Raw genomic sequence first — 22,406 nt, forward strand, 5'->3', positions numbered from 1 at the left:
AGAAAAATTATGGTATGCATTTCCCCCCAACCCCTTTTAGAGTTAGAAACATTTGCACAAGGAGTTAGAGAGGAGATGAGTAACATCACATCATACCACACTGAATTAACACAAAAACATCATTAATCCTTCTTTCACTAAATTCAGTAATTTTTAATCACAATAACATTCATGGGCCCAGTGGAATGTCTAAATTACAAGATCTTTGCAGGCAAAGCAAACCTTACTGCACAAAGGGAGATTTTTTTTCCTATCCTGATTTGCTATTTGTACAGTGGGCAAGCACATAAACACCTTAGAGATTTTGAAGTGTTTCTAAAAATGAGACTGATCTTGCTACTGCTTTCAGCCAGAACACCTTTCAACTCAGTCTACCAAATGCCAAGTGTTTGCTGCTCCATGTTAGACACCTCCATCCTCTGCCTCAGTGGGAATTTTCTCTCCTTACCAGAATTGAAAGTTCTCTCATCATTGTATCTAGACTCAGCCTTTGACAATAAGATTTCCCCTATGTTTCTTCTGTGCTCCTGTAGCCACAGACTTAGCTTGTAGTTAGTTAGCTCAGTGTAGTTTATTCATACAATACAAAAAAAAATGGAAGAGGAGACATAAGTTATTTCTGCTAGGGCTCACTAAGAAAAAAGCTGAATTGCTGCTTTTGCTCTATACAGAATGCACTAACTCAGAGGATCCAGTCAAAGCTATTAAAAATCTTTTTAATGGGAAGAAAAAAATTTTTAAAAAAGCATTTGCAAATAACTTTCCCAGTACATATTTATCTGTTTAGCATAACTATTAGAAAGCAGAGAGCTGCAGCTTGAAACAGCCCACCCTAATCTAGACATAAATCACATCCCATAGGAGTCAGATGCCATCAGTAAAGGCATCTGTAAGTGTGTGCTGAAGGACCACATTAACAAGATGTACTTGCTCACATACTTTATATATCAATGTAATAATGCATTGGAAAGTTCCAGAGCAGCTCAGGTCTGATACAGAGCTAGACAGGGTCCTGCATTTCTGCAAGGTGGTGTGGTGGCTTGGATCCTCAGAGCTGTGTTTTGATCAAAGGGTCCTCATCAGTCTTCAAGTATTTTCCATTTGCACGTTCCTTGAGTGCCCAGTCATGGAGGAGACTATAATCATAGTGCTCCTCATCCACTTGTTTTAGAAAGGCCAGTCCAGAAATGGCTTGCCACTCTCTGAGAGATGGGATGCGAATTTCCTTTACATTTTCACTTCCTGGGACAAAGCCAAAAAACTTCCTTACATGCTGCATGGCGTAGAGCCTGGAGTGCTGCTCCGTTGCCTCATCAAAGAGCTCCTGCTCATTGTGGACATAGCTGCTCCAGTATCTGAGATGTAGAAAGCTGAGCGGGGAGAAACAGCTTGCCAGGCAGTAAGACAGGAAGACAGTGATGACTACCACAGCAATCAGAAGCCAGCCAGCCACCTTACAAAGAAAAAGAAAAGAACTGTTACAGCTGAAAATACAGTGGTAACTTCTGAGCACCAGAAAATCCATGTGATCTTTACTTGCTTTTCCTAAATAATAATGTCAACAAGGTATAAGCCTGGAAGAAGTCTGTTGCCACCAAACACAGTCTTTGCCTACTGGAGGCAGCTGTGTAGTAAAGTCACTTGTTCTTGTGAAGTTTAAGGAAGTTCTGTTATATAACTTTAAGTGTATTGCTCTAACAGCTGTTGTTGTTAGAAGAGAAGCCACATAACTTCTAGACTGTATTACCTTATGGCCTGTTTAAAACCAGTTTTCTCTGAAGTGTCAACTTTATGTTCACCCCATTATTTACCCAGTATGTAAACTTTTAGAATCGAGTCTGATCTTGGTTCCCATGAAACTCCCATAGCCTGAGCCCCTTAGCCACACATTTCTTATGCTTTAATGAAGAAACTTCATACCCTCCCTGGCTCTTTGACTTTCATTTGTTTTACTTGATAGTACTTTTCAGGATACTACACAAGGAAGAATATATCCTCTCATAGCAGGTAACAAGTGGGACAATGAGACACAGTAATTTATATACCTAAAATTCAGTTCCACTTAGAAGAAAAAAAAGGAGGCGTCAAAACACACAGAGATTTCGCACTCAGGACACAAGGCACTGATCTTTTTCTATCCTAACACTTTGCCTGCTGAATTAACTCTACCTCTCATCATTAGGTTCAGAGGCAACAGAAACAAGATGAGTTACTCACTTGCGACTGGTATCGGAGTAGGAGAATCACTTCATCTCTTGCCCGGGTCATCTCTGGTGGAACTAACTGACTGCATGGAAATGTAGCCAGTATCCTTCTGTGTTCACTAGCAGTAACATTAGGATTAGCTCCATAATAATACGTGGGGACATACTCACTCACAGCACAGACATAATAGGAGCCATTTATCAGGGTGACTGCTAGCCATGTTACTGGAGCAACCAGTGCTCTCCCAGTGATGCTACACAGGACAAAGCAGATCAATTTGCATTTCAGGAACCGGTTTGACATAGTCACCTTCTCAAAATGAGATCTTTTGCCTGTAACCAGCCTCCAAGTCTGGTTATTCAGGGCATAGCCAACAATCAGAAGGATCAGTGCAGGAACTCCTAGGAAAGCCAGCCCATAAATAAGGTTCTGTCCAACGTGACAGGGACAGCTGAACGTGAAAAAAGAGAAAAGCTGCTGCCCACCAATTGTCAGTATTGCAATTATAGCATTAGCAATAACAACTTCTTTGCCTTTCAGAAAAGTTAACCACTTTGGAAGGAAAGCCATTTTAGTTCTTACTCTTTACCAGATTATTTTGCTTTAAGTCAACACCAACTTTTAGCTATATTTAACTAATGTTAATGGCAGAACAGAACAAGCTCCAACAGCTTAAGAAAAACACCACCAAACACAACACCAAAAAAACCTCCTGCTAGTCTTTCTCCTCCCACTAATTCTCAGTAGCTTGTTTGCTAGCTTTAAATATGCTTGCAGACATCCACTGATGTGATTTAATTGATTCAGTAATTTATCTCAGCAGTTCTGGAACACTGAGCTTTTAGGCAGTTGTGAGCTCTGCCAGCCCCTTGCTAATTGACTGAAACTAACAATAAATTCCCCCTACCTTTTGGATGACCTGCAGTGCTATCAAACTGATGACTAACTTGCCAGGATTAATTGCCAAGCTGTTTGCTAATCAACAGTAATTAGCAGGAACATGGCATGAGACTAGGACACAAAAGAAAAAGGAAAAAAGGAGACCTTTCAGCTGTTCTCCCTAAAAGAACAAACAAAGAAAGACTTGACAACTGGACTGATAATAAAAAAATGAAGTATTTAAAATTTAAAATGCTTCCACTTTAAAATAAACCCATAAAATATTCCATAAGTGGCACAACATTTGGAATCCCTGTGCTGTTTGTATTTAATGTCAGTTCTGGGGCAATTTGCTCTCCAAACTGGAGTCTGAGACATAATTATCTGCTGAACTACGAGGATTTTAGTGTTTCACCTGTAGGTGGCAAGAAGTGGGCATATGTCTTTTCCAGATAGTGTTGGTTTCCTTTGGAAAGGTGGGTTTTTTGGGTTTTGGGTTTTTTTGGTAATGTATAATCTGCTATTCACTTCACACAGTGTCAAGCCAGCTGGCATTTATATAGTATACTTGTGATTACAAGTTTTAAGATTTTTTGTAAGTATGGTCAGTCCCATTCTGTGGGCTGAGAGAGATAGAAATTTTTCAATTAAGCATTTCCAGAACTGGTTTCTGGATATTCAGATATATAGTCTGGGCTCTGGGCATTGGTCACAAATCAAGCCTTAAGTAGAGGCCTGAAAAATTTAGAACATTTTACTCCGTATGATTTCCTCTGGATTGCACTTTTTCTATGGTCATGCTATCCAGTAATTCTATACGTGGCATAACCTAGGCTGATCTGACTATGCAAATACTTCTGTTTAAGTACTGAGAAGTCAACTGTCTGTAATATAAACATTTTTACCAAGAACAGAAAACAAAATTCAGCCAGAAAGTCTATGGGGAAAATTGTCTTCCCATTACAGATCTCTGTCTCCAGCATGTGCGGACTTGATTGTATGATATAATAGTGTCTGCACAGCCTCTTCCCTCCCCTTACATAGCGGGTTGCTAATGATAAGTTTTATCTGAAACAGTAGTTTTAGCACCCATGGTATCTGCTTGGATAGCAGAGACACTCTCTCAGCTGTTATACAAATGGATGTCATATTATAAGTGCCTTGCTGGTTCTCTAGGCAAGACCTTGTTCCTCCAGTTCTCTGCTAGGGCAGACACCTGCTTGTGTCATCCCCACTCACCATCTGTGAAAGAGGTCTTTGCCAGTAACTGGTTCTCAAACAATGTGGCACCATTGCACAAAATTAAAAACAGTAGCGAAACATGCTGAAACATCCAGCAGCACTTTGCCACAGCTTTTCTGGAGCTTGTTGTTTAAGTGTTTAGGTGTTTGGACAACGCAGTAGCACAACAAAATCCCCGTGCTGTGTAATCATTGCCATTTTGAACCTTAATTTTCTTTCAGTATGACAGGGTTTTCAACTATTTTTTTGTACTAGTGGCATTGTATTTTGAAAAAAAAAAATCAGTGAAATAAACCCATTAGGCTATTACAGAATTATTTTGAAGATATGTTTAACGAGTCTTCCATTATGCCTCAGTTTGTTTTAAAATCTCTGATTGACTGCTTCTGACTTTTCTTTGGGAACCCTTGTCTTATCTTGTTTATAAGGAAGGAAGGCTTTCCCAGGCATCACTTGTTTACTCCAGAAACACATTAGATGTGAAACTGAAATGGTGTACAATACTGAAATATTCATAGTCAGCCTAAGGCTGTTGAATGCGGTAATTTAAACAATCAATACTACAACTTTGCACTTCTGCATTTTCACTTCTTTGGCACTTGCTTTCGTGCTCTGCTGTAAGTGATCCTGCTGGGTCATCCCATTATGGAAGAAATTATAGGGTTGAATCCAATTAAGAGCTTGGGCGGCACATCAGACTTTTAAGTACTTGCGTTTGCAGAGGAACCCAGAGTCCTGGAGTAGACATTTAGGCTCTTTATTTGATTCCCAAGAAGAGTTAGGACTGAATGCAATCTGAAACAGCACTACCTGAGGTGCCAGCCAGCTGGCCTCTGAGGCAAAGAGATGCTTACATCTGACATCTGAGACAAATAGGATGCATGAGTAAACCTTAGCCATGGTTTTGCTTGTCATATTGCAGGGCTCTGTCAGCTTGAACTCACTGCCAGTAATCTCGCTTATGAGAAAAATTGATTTTTTTTTTTAAGAACTGAGAATGATTTGTCTTTTTTGTTTTAAACATGGTTATTGGAAGACATATTACGCCTTCCTATCCTCCCATACACAGCAAACAAGTTTTATTCTCTTGTTTTCTTTTTATTGAAATAAAGCAACCATGGCAGAAGGTAGAGATTGATTTCAGCCCCCTTCTCCACCTGATCTACTAAAAACTCACTCATCTCTTTCTTCCAAAATCTCAGTTATTATTAGTAATGTGATGTGACTGTGGTGCAAAGAAGCTGTGTTTTCCAGCTTTCCCGTTCTTCCAGTTGCACTTAGTTTCCCCACAGAGAGGATTTTGATACTTATTGGATCAGAAAAAGATTAGGATTTTGTAATCTACTGGCCAGGAAAACGTAGGGAGAAAGTGAAGTGTTCTTCTGTTTTCCGTCTGAAGGTTGCTTCTTGTGAAGTTTGGAGGAGGAGGAGACTGAACCCTGGTCTCTCTGGTCCTGTTCATGTGTTTTCATTGTTAAATTAGCAGCCTAAAGGCTGATGTTCTGTGGCCCCTCTAGGTGCATTTTGAGTTCTCTTTTGCATGGATGTCAAGCCTGCCTGTGCATGTTAGAAAGCATGCTGTGAAAGTGCCTGCCTGACAGATTTCCTCTGGGAGCTGAGGGGAGCACTGTCCATGTCCTATGTTCTGCCAATTCACAGGTGGGATTCAGGCTGCCAAGTCATTTTCATGGTCTCTTTGGCTTGGTTAAGGAAGAAGGTCCTCTCCCTTTAATTAGGACAAGCACCGATGAGAAAAATAATAAGCTTTAAGGGAAGAATAGAAACCAGTTAATGATTTTTTTGTTTAGCTTTCATATTTTGCTTCGGAATTTACCTGTGCTTTATAGGCAAATTTATATGACATTTCTGGTTCCTGCAGAGAGTTTCAGCAGAAAGTAGGCACTAAAATCCCAAAAGACCCTCTTGAAAACAGTTCCTGAGAGGCGTAACCTATAACCAAAGAAGTTTCAGCAGGTCACACTGAAAATGCTTCTGCAGGCAAGGAAGCAGCAACAGCATTGCTTTGTTCAGAAACATTGACAAAGCAGCAGCCAAACTGGGATTTGAGTATAAGAACTCGTGTGGGAATTTACATGTGTGCACATATGTATTTTCAAAGAATAATGACGTGTCCTTATGATACATTGCACTGTCTGGTTCACAGTGTTCCTTCATTATTATAGTATTAATAATGCAGGCTGAAGTAATTCATCCACATATTCAGAACCATATAAATAAAATGGTGGTCATTTATGGGTAGCCTTAAGTGCTTTTCAATGGCCTCACTGAAGTTAAATTATGGCAATAATAATCTTTTACAATTTTTTTAAAATACAGTGCAGTACACTTTCTTGTGGAATATGGGATGACTTGCAATGTGAGACATATTTGATGCTTTTTGCCAGCTGGGGACAATTGGAGAAACCAACCCATTGCAGACTCAATTTAGAAATGCAAGTAACTATCTAGATACTTGCAATGACTGGCTTTTAAAATTTATTTAAATTTAGATGTTGGAAGTACCTACAATAGTTTCACCTATAAAATGGAGTAGGATTTTACAGGGCCAGAAAAACACCTGCAAAAAAAAAAATCACATCTGAATGCTTTCCATATATCTGGAGTAGTAAATATATGTATTTTTACTCTAACATTGAATCTATTAATTAATATAAATTTAGTAACAGCATGACATTCAGACGAGGCCATATATTATTCCTTCCTTTCCTGAGAGGGACTACATGTGCAAGTAAGTCCTATAAGGAATGACAGCTATCTGATTAATTTCTAAATTCACCTGTGAGAATAGTTGAAATTTATCACAAATCTAAGCTAACCATATAGGCCAAATTTACTACAAAGGAAAACAGGCAAAATAAGCCTGGATGTTCATAGCAAGGATATTTACAAATAGGGGCTATAACAGGCTAAGAATGATAGAACACCCCCAAGGAACATTGTTAATGAAAGTGCCATTTGCACAAGCTGTTAGTTGTGCCAGGTACACAGTTCATTACTCTGGGAAGCTGGAAGTTCTCTATATCTGTCCTGCCAGCTTTGCAGAATCATGGTGGTAGCAGTGCCTTATAACACACACTGCCCCTGCTTAGGCAGACATCAACTCACCAGACTAAAGCAGTCAGAGCTGACATGAGACTATAGCTCCTTTAAGTTGAAAATTGTCAATTTTTAATTACCTTCTGCAGCAGTGTCTTGCAATTGTGTGTTTATTCTTCAGAAAGGAAGCTTTCATTAGCTCTTCAAACACCAAAGTCTGATAGAAACAACAGAATTAATTTATTGTCTCTAAAAACCTGTGAATGTCTTGGGGCTGCCTGATTTGACTTCTCATGAATGTTCACTGTGTATCATTCTCATGGATGAAGTGGTTATTTATGTTGTGGACAGAGGCAGATCTGTTGCTGGTCAAATTCCTCCCAAAGGGCTCAGTACACATAGAGGATAGGAGGAGCATCAATAGCATTACAGACTGCAGCAAACACATCTCATGCAAAAGGCAGAAGAGCAGAGAGGAGAAAACTTTAGAGAAGAGAAAGAGGAAATACAGTGATTGAGAGAAAACTATGCTGCTTGAGGAAGAACAGACATAAACTGACAATCGAATACATCAGGAATTACATAAGCAACATGTCTCGGTCACCGGGAAGAAAGCCGGAGAACCACAAAATAGTAAGATATTTTTGTAATGTGTGATTAAAATTGTGCATGGAGTAAGAATAAGCTGTATTGATGTATATTATGCAGTCATATTTCTGAACAGTCTGAAAGTAGTGAAAGGATGGGGATGAGTCTGTCAGTACAAGAGCAGAGGGGCTGGCAGCATTCATGGCTACTATCCCTACTGCTGAGATTCTGAACAGGCTTAGGAAAGAGGGGCACAAATTTTCTGAGGTTGCAATCTGTTCAGAAACAGAGGTTTAAGTGCTTTGGGTGATTTATGGTCAAAGATAGGAATGCCAGGTAAGTTTATTTGCCTCCTTGGTTAGACAGTTGTAAATGAAACACAGAGAGAAGATCTCTGTTAGTGCTTGAGTGGTTCAAATCCACACAAATCTTTCTTCGGAAACTTAGAGCCTTAGGGCTCTCTGTATGGTGAATGGCAATTTCTGACAGGAGTTCAGGCAGTGAAGAAGGTCCAGAAGGCATTACAGCAATGTTGTGGTAATTTCTGAAAAGGGGACAGAGGTCTCCACTGACAAAGAAACAGAAGAATATAAGATAATTTAGGTTCATGTATGTAAGTTTATGGGCAAAAAGTATTCCAATGGATGATAAATACAATTATGTTGATATAATATGCTTGGGTTTCTCTAAAGTATTGTTCTTATTACAACACAGACTTTTTGCTGAACAATAATAATACAACAATACAGAACTTGTATGACATCCATTTACTCCATTAAAAACTCGTTAATGAGAATTTGGCCAAGTGTCCAATGTTTTTGTAAACAGAAGTTATCACTAAGGTGAATTTAGGAAATGGCTGCATATTAAACTCCAAGCTTTTGATGCAAGGAAAGCAGGAATAGGTCTTTCCACCAAGCTGTTCTTCCTTTCTTCATGTGATTTGTTCTGTTGTTTTCATTGTTATTCACTAATTTCTCCACAGGCTATAAACAAAAAGTCCCTCTAGTCTAATCATATGCCACAGGGCTAGAGTACTTCCTTTAATTAATTCCTCCACAGCTTAAGATCCCAGTCTAGCACTTTAGACAGAATCTCTGCAAAGTTAGGCCTTTGGCATGTTCAGTTGCTCTCCATGCTCCTTGGGCTGTAATCCTCACCCGTCCCTTTCATCCTGTCACTATTTGTTACAATGGTGTTGAATTATAGTATTTTTCCACTATTTTGCATTAAATTTTTTATCTGCTTTTTAGTTTTTTTATTTTTGGAGAAATCAGCTGAGGAATTGAATCAGATCAACCCTACCTTTGTAAACTATTGTACCTATTGCAAAAGAATTAATAGCTCATTGCCTCTATTATTCTTCCTGCAACTAAATGTTTGTCATTATTCTTCGATGGCATTTGACAGCATTTATCAATCCAGCATACATACATGAAGTTATAGGATGCAAGAATGCACTTGATGAAAGTAACTGCAAGCATCCCAAGAAATGGTATTTCTGACAAGCAAAATCCTTGTACAGACTCAAGTGACAATCAATTCAGGTTCTGTCACACATGAATTGTGGATTTCAGCGATTATGCATCCATAGACAATAGTTTCTTTATTAATGCAAATGTTATTCTTCCTTACTGTTAATCCAGTAGCAGTTAAAAATTTGGAAAAGTTTAATTCTAGTTTGCTTCACTTTTGATTTCCTGGCAGAGCAGAGAACTTTTTGTACTGACATATGGGGCTTTGGTAGCCCAGCTGTGCAAGGACTATGAAAATGATGAAGATGTCAACACCTGTTTAGATAGAATGTAAGTACTGCTTGAAATGTTCAGCTCTATCCATAATGCTGTTTGTCCAGCTATATGTTACCTCTCAGCTTTCTGTTTGTTATCTTATGAGTTCCAGCATTCTGTCTAGGATTACACAGATGACAGGGATGCAGTCTGATATTCTGTCAACAGAAATAATGCTAATTTGTGAATTAAGATCGACAATTAGCTTTTGAATTCTCTGAAGAATGGTGTCAGGATCGTTTTCATAGCTTACACTTGTTCCTTGTTGATCTTTTTGTTATACTAATTAACAATATAAACTTCTAAATTTCATCTCCTACATCCATGTATTTCATTTCAGCTTCCCCCCTCATTGGGTTAAGAGCAGATGGGCCTCTCACCTTTAAGAGACCATATAGCAATGGTCTCTTAATAGTGAGATAGCACAAAAAGTCAATGAGAATGGATTTTTAAGTGGATAATCTCTTTGGAAAATGAAGATCCTGTGATTACAAGATCCTGTCATCCTGACTGAGATTCCTGGGCATTACTGCCATAAAAATAAAGATATCATGGAAAATCAGCAAGAAACAGTTTTTGAGCTAGTTAACATGATATACTAAGATCTTTGGCAGAACAGTAAGGCTTGTGCTTTCAGCCAAAATGGACATGCAAAATGGATTTGCAGCAATCACAGTGGACAGAATAACTGACCACTTTACTATTAACCTGAAAGTTTGCAAATGAGCTATAGTCCAATAACTATCCACGAGAGTGAGTTAAAAAATCATTATTTGGAAAAAAGAAAACTAATTTATTAACAAACTTAGGAGGGACAACATCCCTCAGATATTTATTTTGTAGTCCTCTCTCATTCAGCTGTGATGAAAATCATACATCTAAAGAGTGCACAGACTTCTGGAAGAATGTGTGGAGACAGATTTTGCTGCCTGTGTTTTCATTATTATAGCTGATTCTATAAAATCTTTTTGTTTTGAGGAGGACTTGATGATATAATTACAGGTTTCATTAAAATAATATGTCTGTTCTTTTCTACTGTGATTATGAAAACAACCTAATTTCAGGAAGAAACCTTGTAGATCAGCAGACTTGTGACAGGTGGGGATGGTATTCTTGTCTCTCTCTGTACATATATAGTCCATAATGAGAAGGGTGTTTTTCACTGTGCAGTTGCCAAACAACTGCTTGTCAATTTATTATTAATTTGACTTTGCAAATCTGAGGCATAAAAGTTGAAAAGTATCTAAGTAGTCTTGTACATCACCAATACATACCTTGCTGATTGCTCATGACATACTTGCCAATGTTATTGATACTTAGGCAATAGATAAATATTTCATTGTTTCTAGATGCATGATCTACTGCAATTTTAATCTTCACACTGCCAAAACCACTTTGTGGTCATCACATTAGACATCAGATTTCTTTTTGGCTTCTTGACAAAGATGTGGTACAGAAACTTGTAAGAGACTCCATTTAGTTCGGACTGCTTCACTGAGGATGTAGGGCCTCTGACAAACAGACAGAGGCTGCCAACATCCACAAAAAATGGAAATGAAAAACTCCCTAACAGCACTTCTGAGCTGAGTGTGCATTCTTTCACAAGATATGTGTCAAACTCTTTCCTTTTATTGGAAATGCTTGGGAGCACAGCTGTTTCGCACATTGTGGAGTTACTGACCTTTGTTAATGTGTAAGAACTAGGAATGAGTATTTTTTTTATTAACAAAATCCATTATCTTCCATCCTTTTTTATTTCATTTTTTAAAAAAATTTTAGTATTTTAAATACAAAATGAAGATGGTGGTGTACTGAAACTCCATGTTAACTAGCAGCTTTTGGATTTTTTCCTGATTTTTTCCTAGTTAGATGAAGGGAGAGAACATGTTAGAAAAACAGATGAAGAGGGAATTGTGGAGGAAGAGAGAAAAATGAGGTGAAGAGATAAGAGGAGAAAGTGAAAGAGATCAGGTGTGAGTCCATTTCCTATGGGTTCTCCTGGCACCTGAATGCTGCAATGAGTGTGCCCAGGATTTGCTGAACTCCATACCAGCCTAGAGATGAAGGCTGTGACCCAAAGGGACAGTTGCTTTGTTCTCCTTACAGAGACAGTGTGAGAAGAACACCGGGTATCCCAGAAGAATAGTGGAAACTGTGCTATTTTATCCTATCCTCTTTTTAGTGACAAAGCAGTATTAATCAGGTATATTGTGGATGTTAGTTATATATTAAGCTTATGTATCTACTATCTAAAATTTATTCATACATGTAAATGTAAGTATATATATATGTATATACAATGTAAAGACAAATTGTATAGACAATTCATATCATCCTTGCCAGGAGTATCATGCTTAAAGAAGTATGATTCCTTAAATGACTACAGGAACAGCAATCCCACTGTGTTGCAAAATGTGGTAGAAAAAAGAATGTAGACCAGAAAAATCTGTCATCATCAAAGCCACCCAATACGGAACATGCATCTGTTTTTTCAAGAAAGCACAAGAGACACATTAGAGAAATGGTAAGAAGCTTCCAATTTTGAATGTTAACTTTCTTTGTTTCCTCTCTAGGGGATACGGCATTGGTGTAAGGCTGATTGATGACTTTTTAGCTCGTTCAGCTGTTAAAAAATGCCGCAGTTATTCGGAAACTGCAGACATGATTGCACAGGTAAATGAGATTTACATTTTCTAAAGCTTCATCAGATTCAGTGGTCTTAGTTTTATCCTCCTCTATCAGTTTACTCCAGAACAGTTGCCTACATTTTCTGCTGTATCGTGATTGTCATAACAAAAACCACTCCACAGCCACATCCATGCTTCCACTGGATGAAATACAGCCTTTTCCTTATCTACAACTCCATAACACATAACACAAAATGGGATGCCAGCTGTAAGAGGCTGCCAGACCCTGACATAAACTGACCTTAAAGTCAGTTACTAAGCTGAAATTAAAGTTCTTCTATTTCTAGCAGCCAATGAGGCGTTTTGCCATTAGAATAAATAAAGAGGTGGGGGTTTGTTTTGTTTGTTTTGTTTGTCACAGCTTAAGCTATTAACAAACCATATATTTCCTCACTGTTTTCTCTTCCTAGGAGCATAAACCTTAACCATCTCATACAGATCTTAAACTTCAATATTCTTAGTTCTACCATTTGACTCTCCTCATCATCTCCATAATTATCTTAGGTGTTTTTTTAACTTTAAAATGGTAATTAATATTAAGAATAAGCCACAGGCTTTTCTGCAAAAAGAAAATCTCAGTGGTAGGAAAGAAGAACTGTAAGAAAGGAAAATGAGAGGAACATTTTCCTGACTACCCACAAATCTAATAATAAAATTAAAAACATAAAATCAGTGTGTATTTTCACCTTCTTTGATGGAAATTTCCCTTTTATTGAGTAGTTGTTCACACTTCTGTCAGAAAAGAAATATCTAGGAGGAAATTTAGTGGCAATATATGGGTTTCTAAAGATCTACTTTTGCCCCATGGGCAAGTCAGAATTCCTGGGGAAGCTCAAAGAGAAATTCGTAAGACATCTAGCCTCATTAGACTGCTGAGTCACTGTAAAGAAGGTGGTAGTTCATAGATACTGAGTTAGCTCAGTCTAACACCTGCTCAGGTCATGATGAATGATCCCTTCTATCTTCTATGGTTCCCACCTATGAAGTGTTGCCAGTGAAGATATGCCTGGCCTTTTCCAATGGCAAAAATTAACCACACTTTATGCCAGAGAAATTTACAACGTGGTCATTTATTCTAAGAGGAGAGATCAGGGCATCAGTTAATTGAACAGAGATTTATTTCCATTGGCTCATTTTAGGAGGCAAAAGTATGCCTGCCATACTTTTGGATTGCTTGAGAATTATCAGCAGCGTGTGATCTCATTATGTGATCATTATGTGTAACCCACAGAACTGGGAAGCAGCAGACTTTCTATGTAGTGAACTAAGGCACCAGGATGTGCTAGTTATACAGGAGTATCTTAGTTCAAAGTGTGTGTGGATATTGCCAGATGGTGTGTGGTCCTGCTCACATTAACTCCGTGAGAAATACCTACATTGCATCGGACTCAGATGGAGAGACAGAAGTTACATTATTATTCCAAGATGCTTATCATAGAGAAACTGATGGCTGTGACAGAAATGGAGAAAGAAACTCTTTTTCCTGTTGCTGGTACGGCTATAAGGTGCACATGTGCAAAACACACATGTACACCATGACCTGCCAAAGTTTAGAGGAGAAGCAGGTGACAGTGCTAAAAGCCAGCCAGAGCCCATTAGCTCATAAAAGAGTCGAAACTAAATTTCTTACTTCAGTAAAGTCTATTTTGGAGTCTCAAATCAGGATGATATATAACAAAGCTTGTCCTGTGGATCAGCTGAGCTGGGGTAGAGGATCCATTGGAGACAATAAGGGCAGCTGAATGAAACCCATGAGACAAGCAGCATTTCAATCACTGTTTTAAAATACACTGTCTCATTAAAAGAAGGATACCAGGCTGCAAAATCACATTTTTGTTCACTTTTACATTCTACTTTAGGAGATATTGGTACTTTATTTTCATGTATATGCGAGATATCTGGTTTTCTGGTCTTATTCTTCATGTTTCTATTTACAAATGCCCTATTACAGTTGAACCACCATTCTTAAGTACAGGGGATTCAACAGCACAATACAGTGCAAAATTAATGATCTAAGTAAGGAAAAAGACACTATTCCTCTGCAGGTTGTACTTCAAAAGATACTTACTAAGAGAAATAAAAGATTACTTGGAATGATTGGAACTAACTTTAAAGTACACACAGTCTCTTGAAAGGACTATTTTTAGCAAACTAAAAGAGGAGTTTTGTAGTAGGAGTATAGCATTTCTGAGGCAAAATGTGATATGGAAAGCATTTTCACATTTCTTTGGCAAAACATTTTTAAATGCTCTTCAAGCACGTTTGTCTGAGGCACATACCAACAAAACATATGTAAAGTGATCCAGCAAGTAACTGCAAATACACTCTTAAATTTTTCTGTTCAGAATCACTCAGCTGTTTACATAATGCCTTTAACTCCTCAGCAGTAGGTTCTCAGCCAGGAGACAGTGCATAAATACTCAGGTGTACTAAGTCCTCTGAGGTATAAATCTGTTTGAGGATGAGTAGAACCAGTTCAAAGTTAAAGTAAATAAAGACAGTTAAGTACTTCAAGCACTTAGAGCCAAATGTCCTGTAAGCATAGTTGTTATCCAGCAGTCTTTTGCAAAATAAAGGAAAAGTCTGGAAGGTCAGGCTGTGGGTGTTCCCTGAGGAAATGGAAAGAGATAAAGCAAACAAAACAAAACAAAAAAACATAAAATGAGGACTACAAAGCCACCTTCCCATATTAAGGAATAAAGATGGAGGAAAGGTGCACCCAAGGCAATGACTGAGGGCTTAAAACTTCAATCACTGTTTCAGACTGCAAAGCCTGGGATTTACTGCTGCCTTATACTGGACTGGAGAAGAGCCCTTCTACACTAAGTTCTCATGGTGCTGACTGACTTCTCATGTTGGTCCTGTGACTTGGCATGGTTACAGTTGGGGACTGAATAAAGAAAAGATAAAATAGGCCGTATAAAGTTGGCTCTCACTGGCAAACTGGGGTGAGAAAATGGAAACCAACTGAGGAATGGTATTAAGAACAAAGCTCAGCTGAAGAAGTAATGTCCAAGACTGGATTCAGAATTTGGGTCTGAGTATAACTAAGTAGATACTTTTGGGATAAAGGTGATAATTTTGGTCTATAATCCTACAAAGTCAAATTTTTACTTCAATTCCTCCTCACAGAACCTCGACATCATTCAAATAACGTGCAAAAAATATACAGCTTCTGGTTTTAGATCTAATCCTAGTGTTACCTTCTCCAGCACCAGGAGGTGTTTGTGCATGCCAGAGATGGAAGCAGCCAGACCACACCCTCTGGTTCACATTGAGCTAGTGCTGGCTCACAGCCTCCATTGCTCTACTAAGCAGCGCTGTACCTAAGGATACATCTGTTGCTGAAAAGCAGTGACTGCAGAGATGGGCTTTATTGTCGATGCTCAGTACCCCATGAATGCAGAAAATGTAAGTCTCTGCAGCTCTTTGAAGAGAGGTCCCTAAGGACAACAAGGGATGGGGTAATCCAATCATGTCACCCCCAAGCCCAGAGCTGTAGGACAAGAGATGTAATTCCCCTTGTCATGGAAGGTGCTGCCACACAAGGTCCCTTGGCCAGTCTGAAAGTCTGACAGAAGCTAGCAGAATTTACAAAGTGGTTGAATGTTCTTTTCCAGACCTTAGTGGTAAGAGAGAAATGCATACAGCAGGTTGCTGTGCTAAGTGGTAGACAGTAAACTGAAAAATGAAGTGCTGTACTGTAAAGAATAAAGAAAAGTTTATGAGAAAAGTTTGGAATCAGCTGCTGTAAAGCAACTTGCCTTACCAAACACTGACTGAAAAATACTAATAATGAAATGTGTGCTAGGAGAAATATTATTTTGGCTGCTTTTCCCCTCTAAGCAGATTAATTCTGGTCCTTCATTAATCTTGTTATGATGCCATTTGAAATTATGGTTTTCACTTATTTAACAGTCTGTACTTACTTTCTGTCATTACTTATGAGTGCAATGTTTTGTAGTGAAAAGTCCTCAGTAGTATGTAAAGGGACTGATAAGTTAGTGGCTTCCTAAGTATTTCGGTAATTCTAGACTCTGTTTGAGCATCATCAAAATGTTAATGAATTTTATTCTTGCTGCTTGAGAGAGAGGGAATGCTGGTTGAGACTTTGGAAAAGGTCAGTGGTACGTATTTAATTCTGACTGCATAGATTTCTTGTTTGACATTAAACAATATATAATTTCATAGAGCTGCTAGTATCATTTTCAAAAGAGAGATTTTGCTTTATATGGGCATAATTTCGACGGCAAGCCTGTGTACATGTCTAAATAAATATTCTTTTTTCTTTCATTTCATAAACAGAAATGAAACAGATTTATGGCTATGACTTTTAAAACAGCTCATTCATTTTTCTTTCCAGTCTTTTGGAGTCACAAAGACTGAAAAGACCTTTGTTTTACTCTCTGAGAAGCTGTAAATGGTAGTTTTGAAGTAATTAACATCCAGTCATAGCCTGTGTTTTTTTGTAAATATTCATATCTGTTCATTGAATTACTTATCTATGTGCTTCAATTATTTTTCCTGATGAGATGTTTTCACAATTTTCACTTTATAGCTTTGTGATTTTGCCCTAATTTGGTGCTCCATTGCAAGCCAGCTACTTCTTTTATGTATGCAAGTTCTCATTTACACAGGAAATTTTAAACAATAGAATTAGGTCAGATATATCATACCGTAATGCCAAGTATAGCTGAAACTAAACTGAAAGCATATGATGGCTTAGCACAGTTAAAACGTCTTTATTCTTATAACAAATACTTTAGTTTGAGGGAGCAGCAGATGTGTAGTGGAAGAAGAGTTAAGAGAATTGAAATAAATAAACTGAGGGACAGAGCACAGAGAACTGAGCAGAAGTTTCCTGTGTACTCATATTTTGATGGACGTAAGACTTAATGAAAAATCTAAGTTTTGCAGCAGAAAATGTTGATTCTGCTGTTTGGTTTTGTTTGTTAGGGTTTTTTTCTCTCTCTTCAGTTTGTTTTGGGCAGTGTTGACAGTAGTCTTTGTCTCATCCTGAGCTACCATGGTAGCTGCTGAATTTAGGGACAATGTTGATAGAAAACAGCTTTTGCGATAGCAACTTGAAGGACAGGGTTAAATTTGCCAAAAACAGATTCCAGTTGAAAATGTAGGGTCAAACTTGCTTTTATTTTTGTCTGGTTTTATGGAAATATTCCAGCATCCACATGGAAATTGCATTAGGTCATAGGCATTTTTGTAAGATAAAACAGTCACACGGCCCTGGGAATGAGGATCAGTGAGGGCTTCTACCAGGCACACACTGCAGCATGAATTGTTCAGCAGCTGTCTTGGAGGTGGAGACACTCTCAATAGGAATTACCTGCAAACATGAAGCAGGGTAAGGATAAGGAGAGGAGAATGCACCTTGGTTTTGTTCCTCCACAGTAGAAGATTAGGCTGGGAAGCACAGCTGTTTCATATGGCCCTGACTTCTCAAGTGCAGAGCTTTGAGCTTTTTTCCAAAGGAAAAGAGTATGCCAAAAGCCTTGAGTGGGATCACTCTGTCCTTCCACCCTTCCCTCTACCAGCTATGCTTTTGACTCGGTGTCCCAGATATTATATCACAATGGAGGCCTTATCTTTACATCAATCCATGTTTCCCATATTCCTTGATTAACTTATTAACCTACTTGATGTCCTCCCCTTTGCGTCTCTATTTTCTTTGGTTTTCTGTGGTACCACTGAGGAAGGAGGTGGAAAGACAGTTTTGGAAAAGAAAGGTTGGCCCAGGCAGCAGGATGTGTCTCCTCTCCTCTTGCATGTAGGGAGGAGGTGAAATGGGGCTGAACAGAAGATGTTGGAGCAGCTCTCATAAAGAAAGATAAAACCAGACAAACGGGAAGGGTCATATACCCTGAAAGTAGGTAGATGCTATACCAGGAGAGGAACCCAGTGTATATGCCAGGCATAGTGTCAGACATGTCTGCTGTTGTGACTTTCATTTTGACAGTGTTGCATCTGTGCTTTCAGCTGCAGCATTTGAGTGTATGACATGTTCTAAGTCTGTTGCTAAGTGAATCACCTGGGATAAAAGTAGTTTAAACATTGTCTGAAAGGTCACAGGTTATTCAAAACATACAGAAAAAATTCTGAGCAGGCAGTGGAATTAGCTCTTGGATTTTATTTCATAAAGAGTAATTGTATATGCCTGTAGATACTTTTACCTGCTGAAAGAAGCACAGTGAGTATGAGAACAGCTGGGCAGAGTACCCTGGTTTGTAGATAAGAGCTTGACTCAAGCACAGCAAAAATATGATTCTTTGCAGACTCGGAGAGACTGGCAGTAAAATGCTGCGTAAAAGCCTGCCCAGACACCCCAGGGAAAGTAACTTTTTTCTCCTTTTATACAATGTTTGAGAATACTCTGGATGGATATCCTGTGTGAGAGCCACATGGTGAATTCCTAGTGGGTGAGGTAAAGCATAGGGCTCTGGGGTGAAACGCATTTGTCAGAGGCACTGATTATGCAGTTGCCTCACCTGCCAGTTCTTCTTGCTCCCGACACTAAGTTTTCTAAGATATTCAGAAAAATGAAAATCAGTCTTCTGCAAAAATATTTTCTTGTCTTGAAAAGTGGAATTTTCATTCCAGGCCCTCCGTTGTACACTAGCTGTAGGCCCAGTACAAACAGTGTTACATAGCACTACAGGCCGCACCTAGTGCCTGAAACCCACTCAATACTAGAACTTGATACCCATACAAACAGAAATTCTCAGTTGGAGAAGATAATATGGAGAAGATGTTTGGCAAAATATCCAAAGAGAGAAGTCTTGAGGGATTGCTGGTGCCTTAAAACAAGGCTGTACCTGCAATTCGCCTGGAAATGACTTGGAAGGAAAACCTTTACTTTCTGTGGGCTGTCAGAAAGCCACACACATCTTCTATTATCATATTCACACACTTTAAATGATGTTACTTAGTGGTGGTCTCTTGATTTACATAGAGAATGCTATAACACCTTTTACATGGGATATTGTTAAAACCCACTTGTAGAAGTCATTATTCATCTCTTTTTGCTGTCAGCTCTTGCTGTCAGCCAGTGACATTAGTAAAGCATGAACCCTGGGTGACATGGAGGACCACAGCCTTTTCACTGACATAGGGAAATAATTTCATTCCATTCTTTCAGAGCAAGTGTATTACTGGAAGGGAATATGATGAAGAAGAAAGAGACTGTTGTGGGAAAAAAAATAGAGATGAAACCAGCTAGAAGTATGCTATTTTAGCAAGATATAAAAAAGCTGAAAATTGATTTATGGTATTTCCCTTCTTTCCACAAAGTCCAGCGTTGTCTCCCTTTCCTCACTGGTTCCTTTCTGGCCTTCTTCGACTAGCTTGTGAATTGTGCTATAATGCTGTTTGCTGCTGCTGAAAGAGTAAAGCTGGGAAGCATCCTCCCATGCCTGAAAAGCTGGCAGGGAAATCGGTTCTGGTTCCTTGTTTTCAAAAAAGCACTTGAGGTTTCGCTCACTCAGCTTGGTGGCATACAGCTGGAAAATATGCTCCAGTTGCTCCTTCTCTGTCCCCTCATACACTCTCCCGAACATCTGCTGGAGGTGACTGACTTTTGACTGGCAGCTGGCACAGCAAGTGGCTAGTAGGGAGAGAAGGGCTGTGGTAACTATCACACACCAGCCTAAAATCTGGGAAAGCAAAAGAAATGAGTTTCAGGTTAAAAAGACGCAAGTGAAAATGCTACTTAAATCACGAATGTCTGACTGAGTGACCACACTTTGTAGGGAGGACCTGCTACTCCTTTTGGAACCCTGCTGCAGGCATCTCATTCCAGTTTGCATTTGGTGCTGGCATTGATGTTAATGGGGCATCCATACGGGGACTGAAGGGAAGGAGAAATCCATCAGATTGAGACTTCTCAAAAGTGCTCATTTTAGTGTCTTTTTCTCAGGAAGGCAAAAGCTGGTTGATTTTTACAGTGTAAGGTGAAACAGTCTAGAAGAGTTGGCTCATACTAGAGTCTTACTGCCTCCCTAGACCATATTATAACAAAAGGAACTTGGATAACAGTTCCCTGAAGAGATATGACCAGTGCAATGGCAGTGGCATGTTCAGAGACAGATGATTTCAAATCAGACCTCAACTAGAAGACTGTATGTGAAGAAAAATCTACGAGAGGTCTAAATGATCTATCAAATAATGTAATGGCTGAATAGAGCTATACAGAGAAGAGAGCAGACCTGAGAGCAGGAGTAGTATCTGAGTAATTTAGAGAGAATATTTATCAGAGTTTATTGCAAAACCGTAACCATCTGGCATGTAGCGTACTGGAATTGCTCTCTGTATTCTGCCACACAAAGAGAAAAGTGCATCTGGAGAATAAAATATCAGTCACTAGGTGGTAAAAAGTTTTCTATCTCCTGAAAGCGTTAAATAAAATTACCCAACAAAAATTAGTATTAAGACACAATTTTAAATCATGATGAACTACAAAACCAAAAGGGGTGACCTTTCGTCCCAGATCAATCAACTTTTTAATTGTGAGCTCACTTAGATGTATTGTTTTCTGACTTCTTTTTAATTAAAAAACCCCTCAAACGCAACAGTTGCATTAACTAACAGGAATATAGAAGATGCTCTCAAATTTAAAGTGTTCCCCAATTTGAAATGTTCCCCAATTCTTTCAGCAGAATATTCAGTGGAATCTATGCTATTATTGTGAACCTTTCTTGACTTTGATGAATCAATCCTTTATAATGGAAAGTTATTTTTATGCTAAAACCAGTTAAAAATTATCTTTTTGCCCAGTTCTGTGAGAATGCCAGGAGGGCATGACGAAGAAGAAATATTATGTGCATTGGTAGGTCTGCGTTAGCACTGGAATTAAACCCTATTCATCTACACACTTATTAGAAACAATTTCTGTATTTTCAGAGAACTTAATTTTTGCTGAAATATGCCTTTGCACCATCACTTAGCTTTTTTCCTGTAGGAGCTTCAGAGTTTGACAAAATTCTGTTAAGAACATTTTAAAAGAAGGAGCTACCCCAGCAAGGGATGACGGTGGAAAAATCTGCTTGAAATTGTTATTATGGGATGTTCTCCTCTAAGGAGAGCAGAGATGTGAAGACAATTTTTTCATGCCTTGTTCCACTGGCCTAGCCAATAGTTTTACTCATCTACTCTACTGCAATGTGTAACATTTGCAAAAAAATGTAATACTTGTTTAGAAACAGTGGAAAATATTCCACTGTGGAAAAATTATTCTAGGTTTCAGAGACCCATATGAACTGGAACTTGTTTCCCATGCTCTAATGGTGATGAAATGGAGAGCTGCAACCTTTCTCATGTGAACTCTTGCACTGATGTTAAAAAAATAACCACCAGTAAAATCTGTATTTAGCTGAGGGAATATAGAAAGTTTCCTCAAGGAAAGCTGTGAAATGGAGAAGCTTGACAAACAACTCTTGTTAGGAACTGGTAGGGAAGAATAGTTTAGCTTTCTTTTATTTTTCCCAATCACTTTGTAGTGACTGATGATTTCTATGGGTGTTTGAGAAATTGCTCTTTTTAGCAGATTTTCACTTTCTTGCAGGTTGGAAAATGAAGTCATGTATTCTCATGCTATAAACCCATTCACCGGTCTTTCACTATTTCCTATTCATACAACTTAAATTCTGAAGCACTGTTTATTATTTCCTTCTAAAACTCCCAAATAAATTGCTTTGTCTACAGTGCAGGCTTTGTCTGCATTCCACTCCTATTTGCATGAGGACTTGAAAATAAAACTGGCTCTTGGGGAGGAAATTGTTCCAGATGGATACAATTGCTTGACAAAAACTTCCTGGCTCCACAGTGTTTTTTCCTTTTCTGTGGCTTTTTTTTCATCCACTGCTTTGTTTCTTTGTCTCAGAATTTATTTGTGTTACAAAGCAGTGAGCAGAACTGTATTACACAAATATTGTAAAATGTAATAAAA

The 22,406-nt window shown here is 38.5% G+C and overlaps 2 protein-coding genes across 6 annotated transcripts in view; one reads left to right on the forward strand and one right to left on the reverse strand.

Moving 5' to 3' along the window:
* The window catches only part of LOC127473066 (calcium homeostasis modulator protein 5-like), a 23,651-nt gene continuing 1,245 nt past the window's right edge, over window positions 1-22,406 (reverse strand). The window contains exons 1-2 of one of the 4 annotated variants that reach the window (XM_051792270.1): window positions 2,218-3,201; window positions 1-1,453 (exon numbers count right to left, since the gene is read on the reverse strand). In XM_051792270.1, coding sequence (XP_051648230.1) covers window positions 1,049-1,453; window positions 2,218-2,775 — 963 coding nt within the window. In that variant the 5' untranslated portion in view covers window positions 2,776-3,201 and the 3' untranslated portion in view covers window positions 1-1,048. Of the gene's footprint in view, window positions 1,454-2,217; window positions 3,202-14,082; window positions 20,116-22,406 lie in introns of those variants that run through there. The other 3 variants (XM_051792271.1, XM_051792272.1, XR_007905257.1) reach the window with 3 other exon arrangements.
* Window positions 7,696-22,406, forward strand: part of TRAPPC3L (trafficking protein particle complex subunit 3L) — a 21,092-nt gene continuing 6,381 nt past the window's right edge. The window contains exons 1-3 of one of the 2 annotated variants that reach the window (XM_051792308.1): window positions 7,696-8,016; window positions 9,679-9,776; window positions 12,335-12,434. In XM_051792308.1, the coding sequence (XP_051648268.1) occupies window positions 7,975-8,016; window positions 9,679-9,776; window positions 12,335-12,434 (240 nt within the window). In that variant the 5' untranslated portion in view covers window positions 7,696-7,974. The remainder of the gene's footprint in view (window positions 8,017-9,678; window positions 9,777-12,334; window positions 12,435-22,406) is intronic. The other variant, XM_051792309.1, reaches the window with a different exon arrangement.

Source organism: Manacus candei, unplaced genomic scaffold (genome assembly GCF_025592945.1).
Source record: "Manacus candei isolate 608988 ecotype Guabito, Panama unplaced genomic scaffold, ASM2559294v1 h1tg000034l, whole genome shotgun sequence".
In the NCBI taxonomy this organism is placed as follows: Eukaryota; Metazoa; Chordata; class Aves; order Passeriformes; family Pipridae; genus Manacus; species Manacus candei.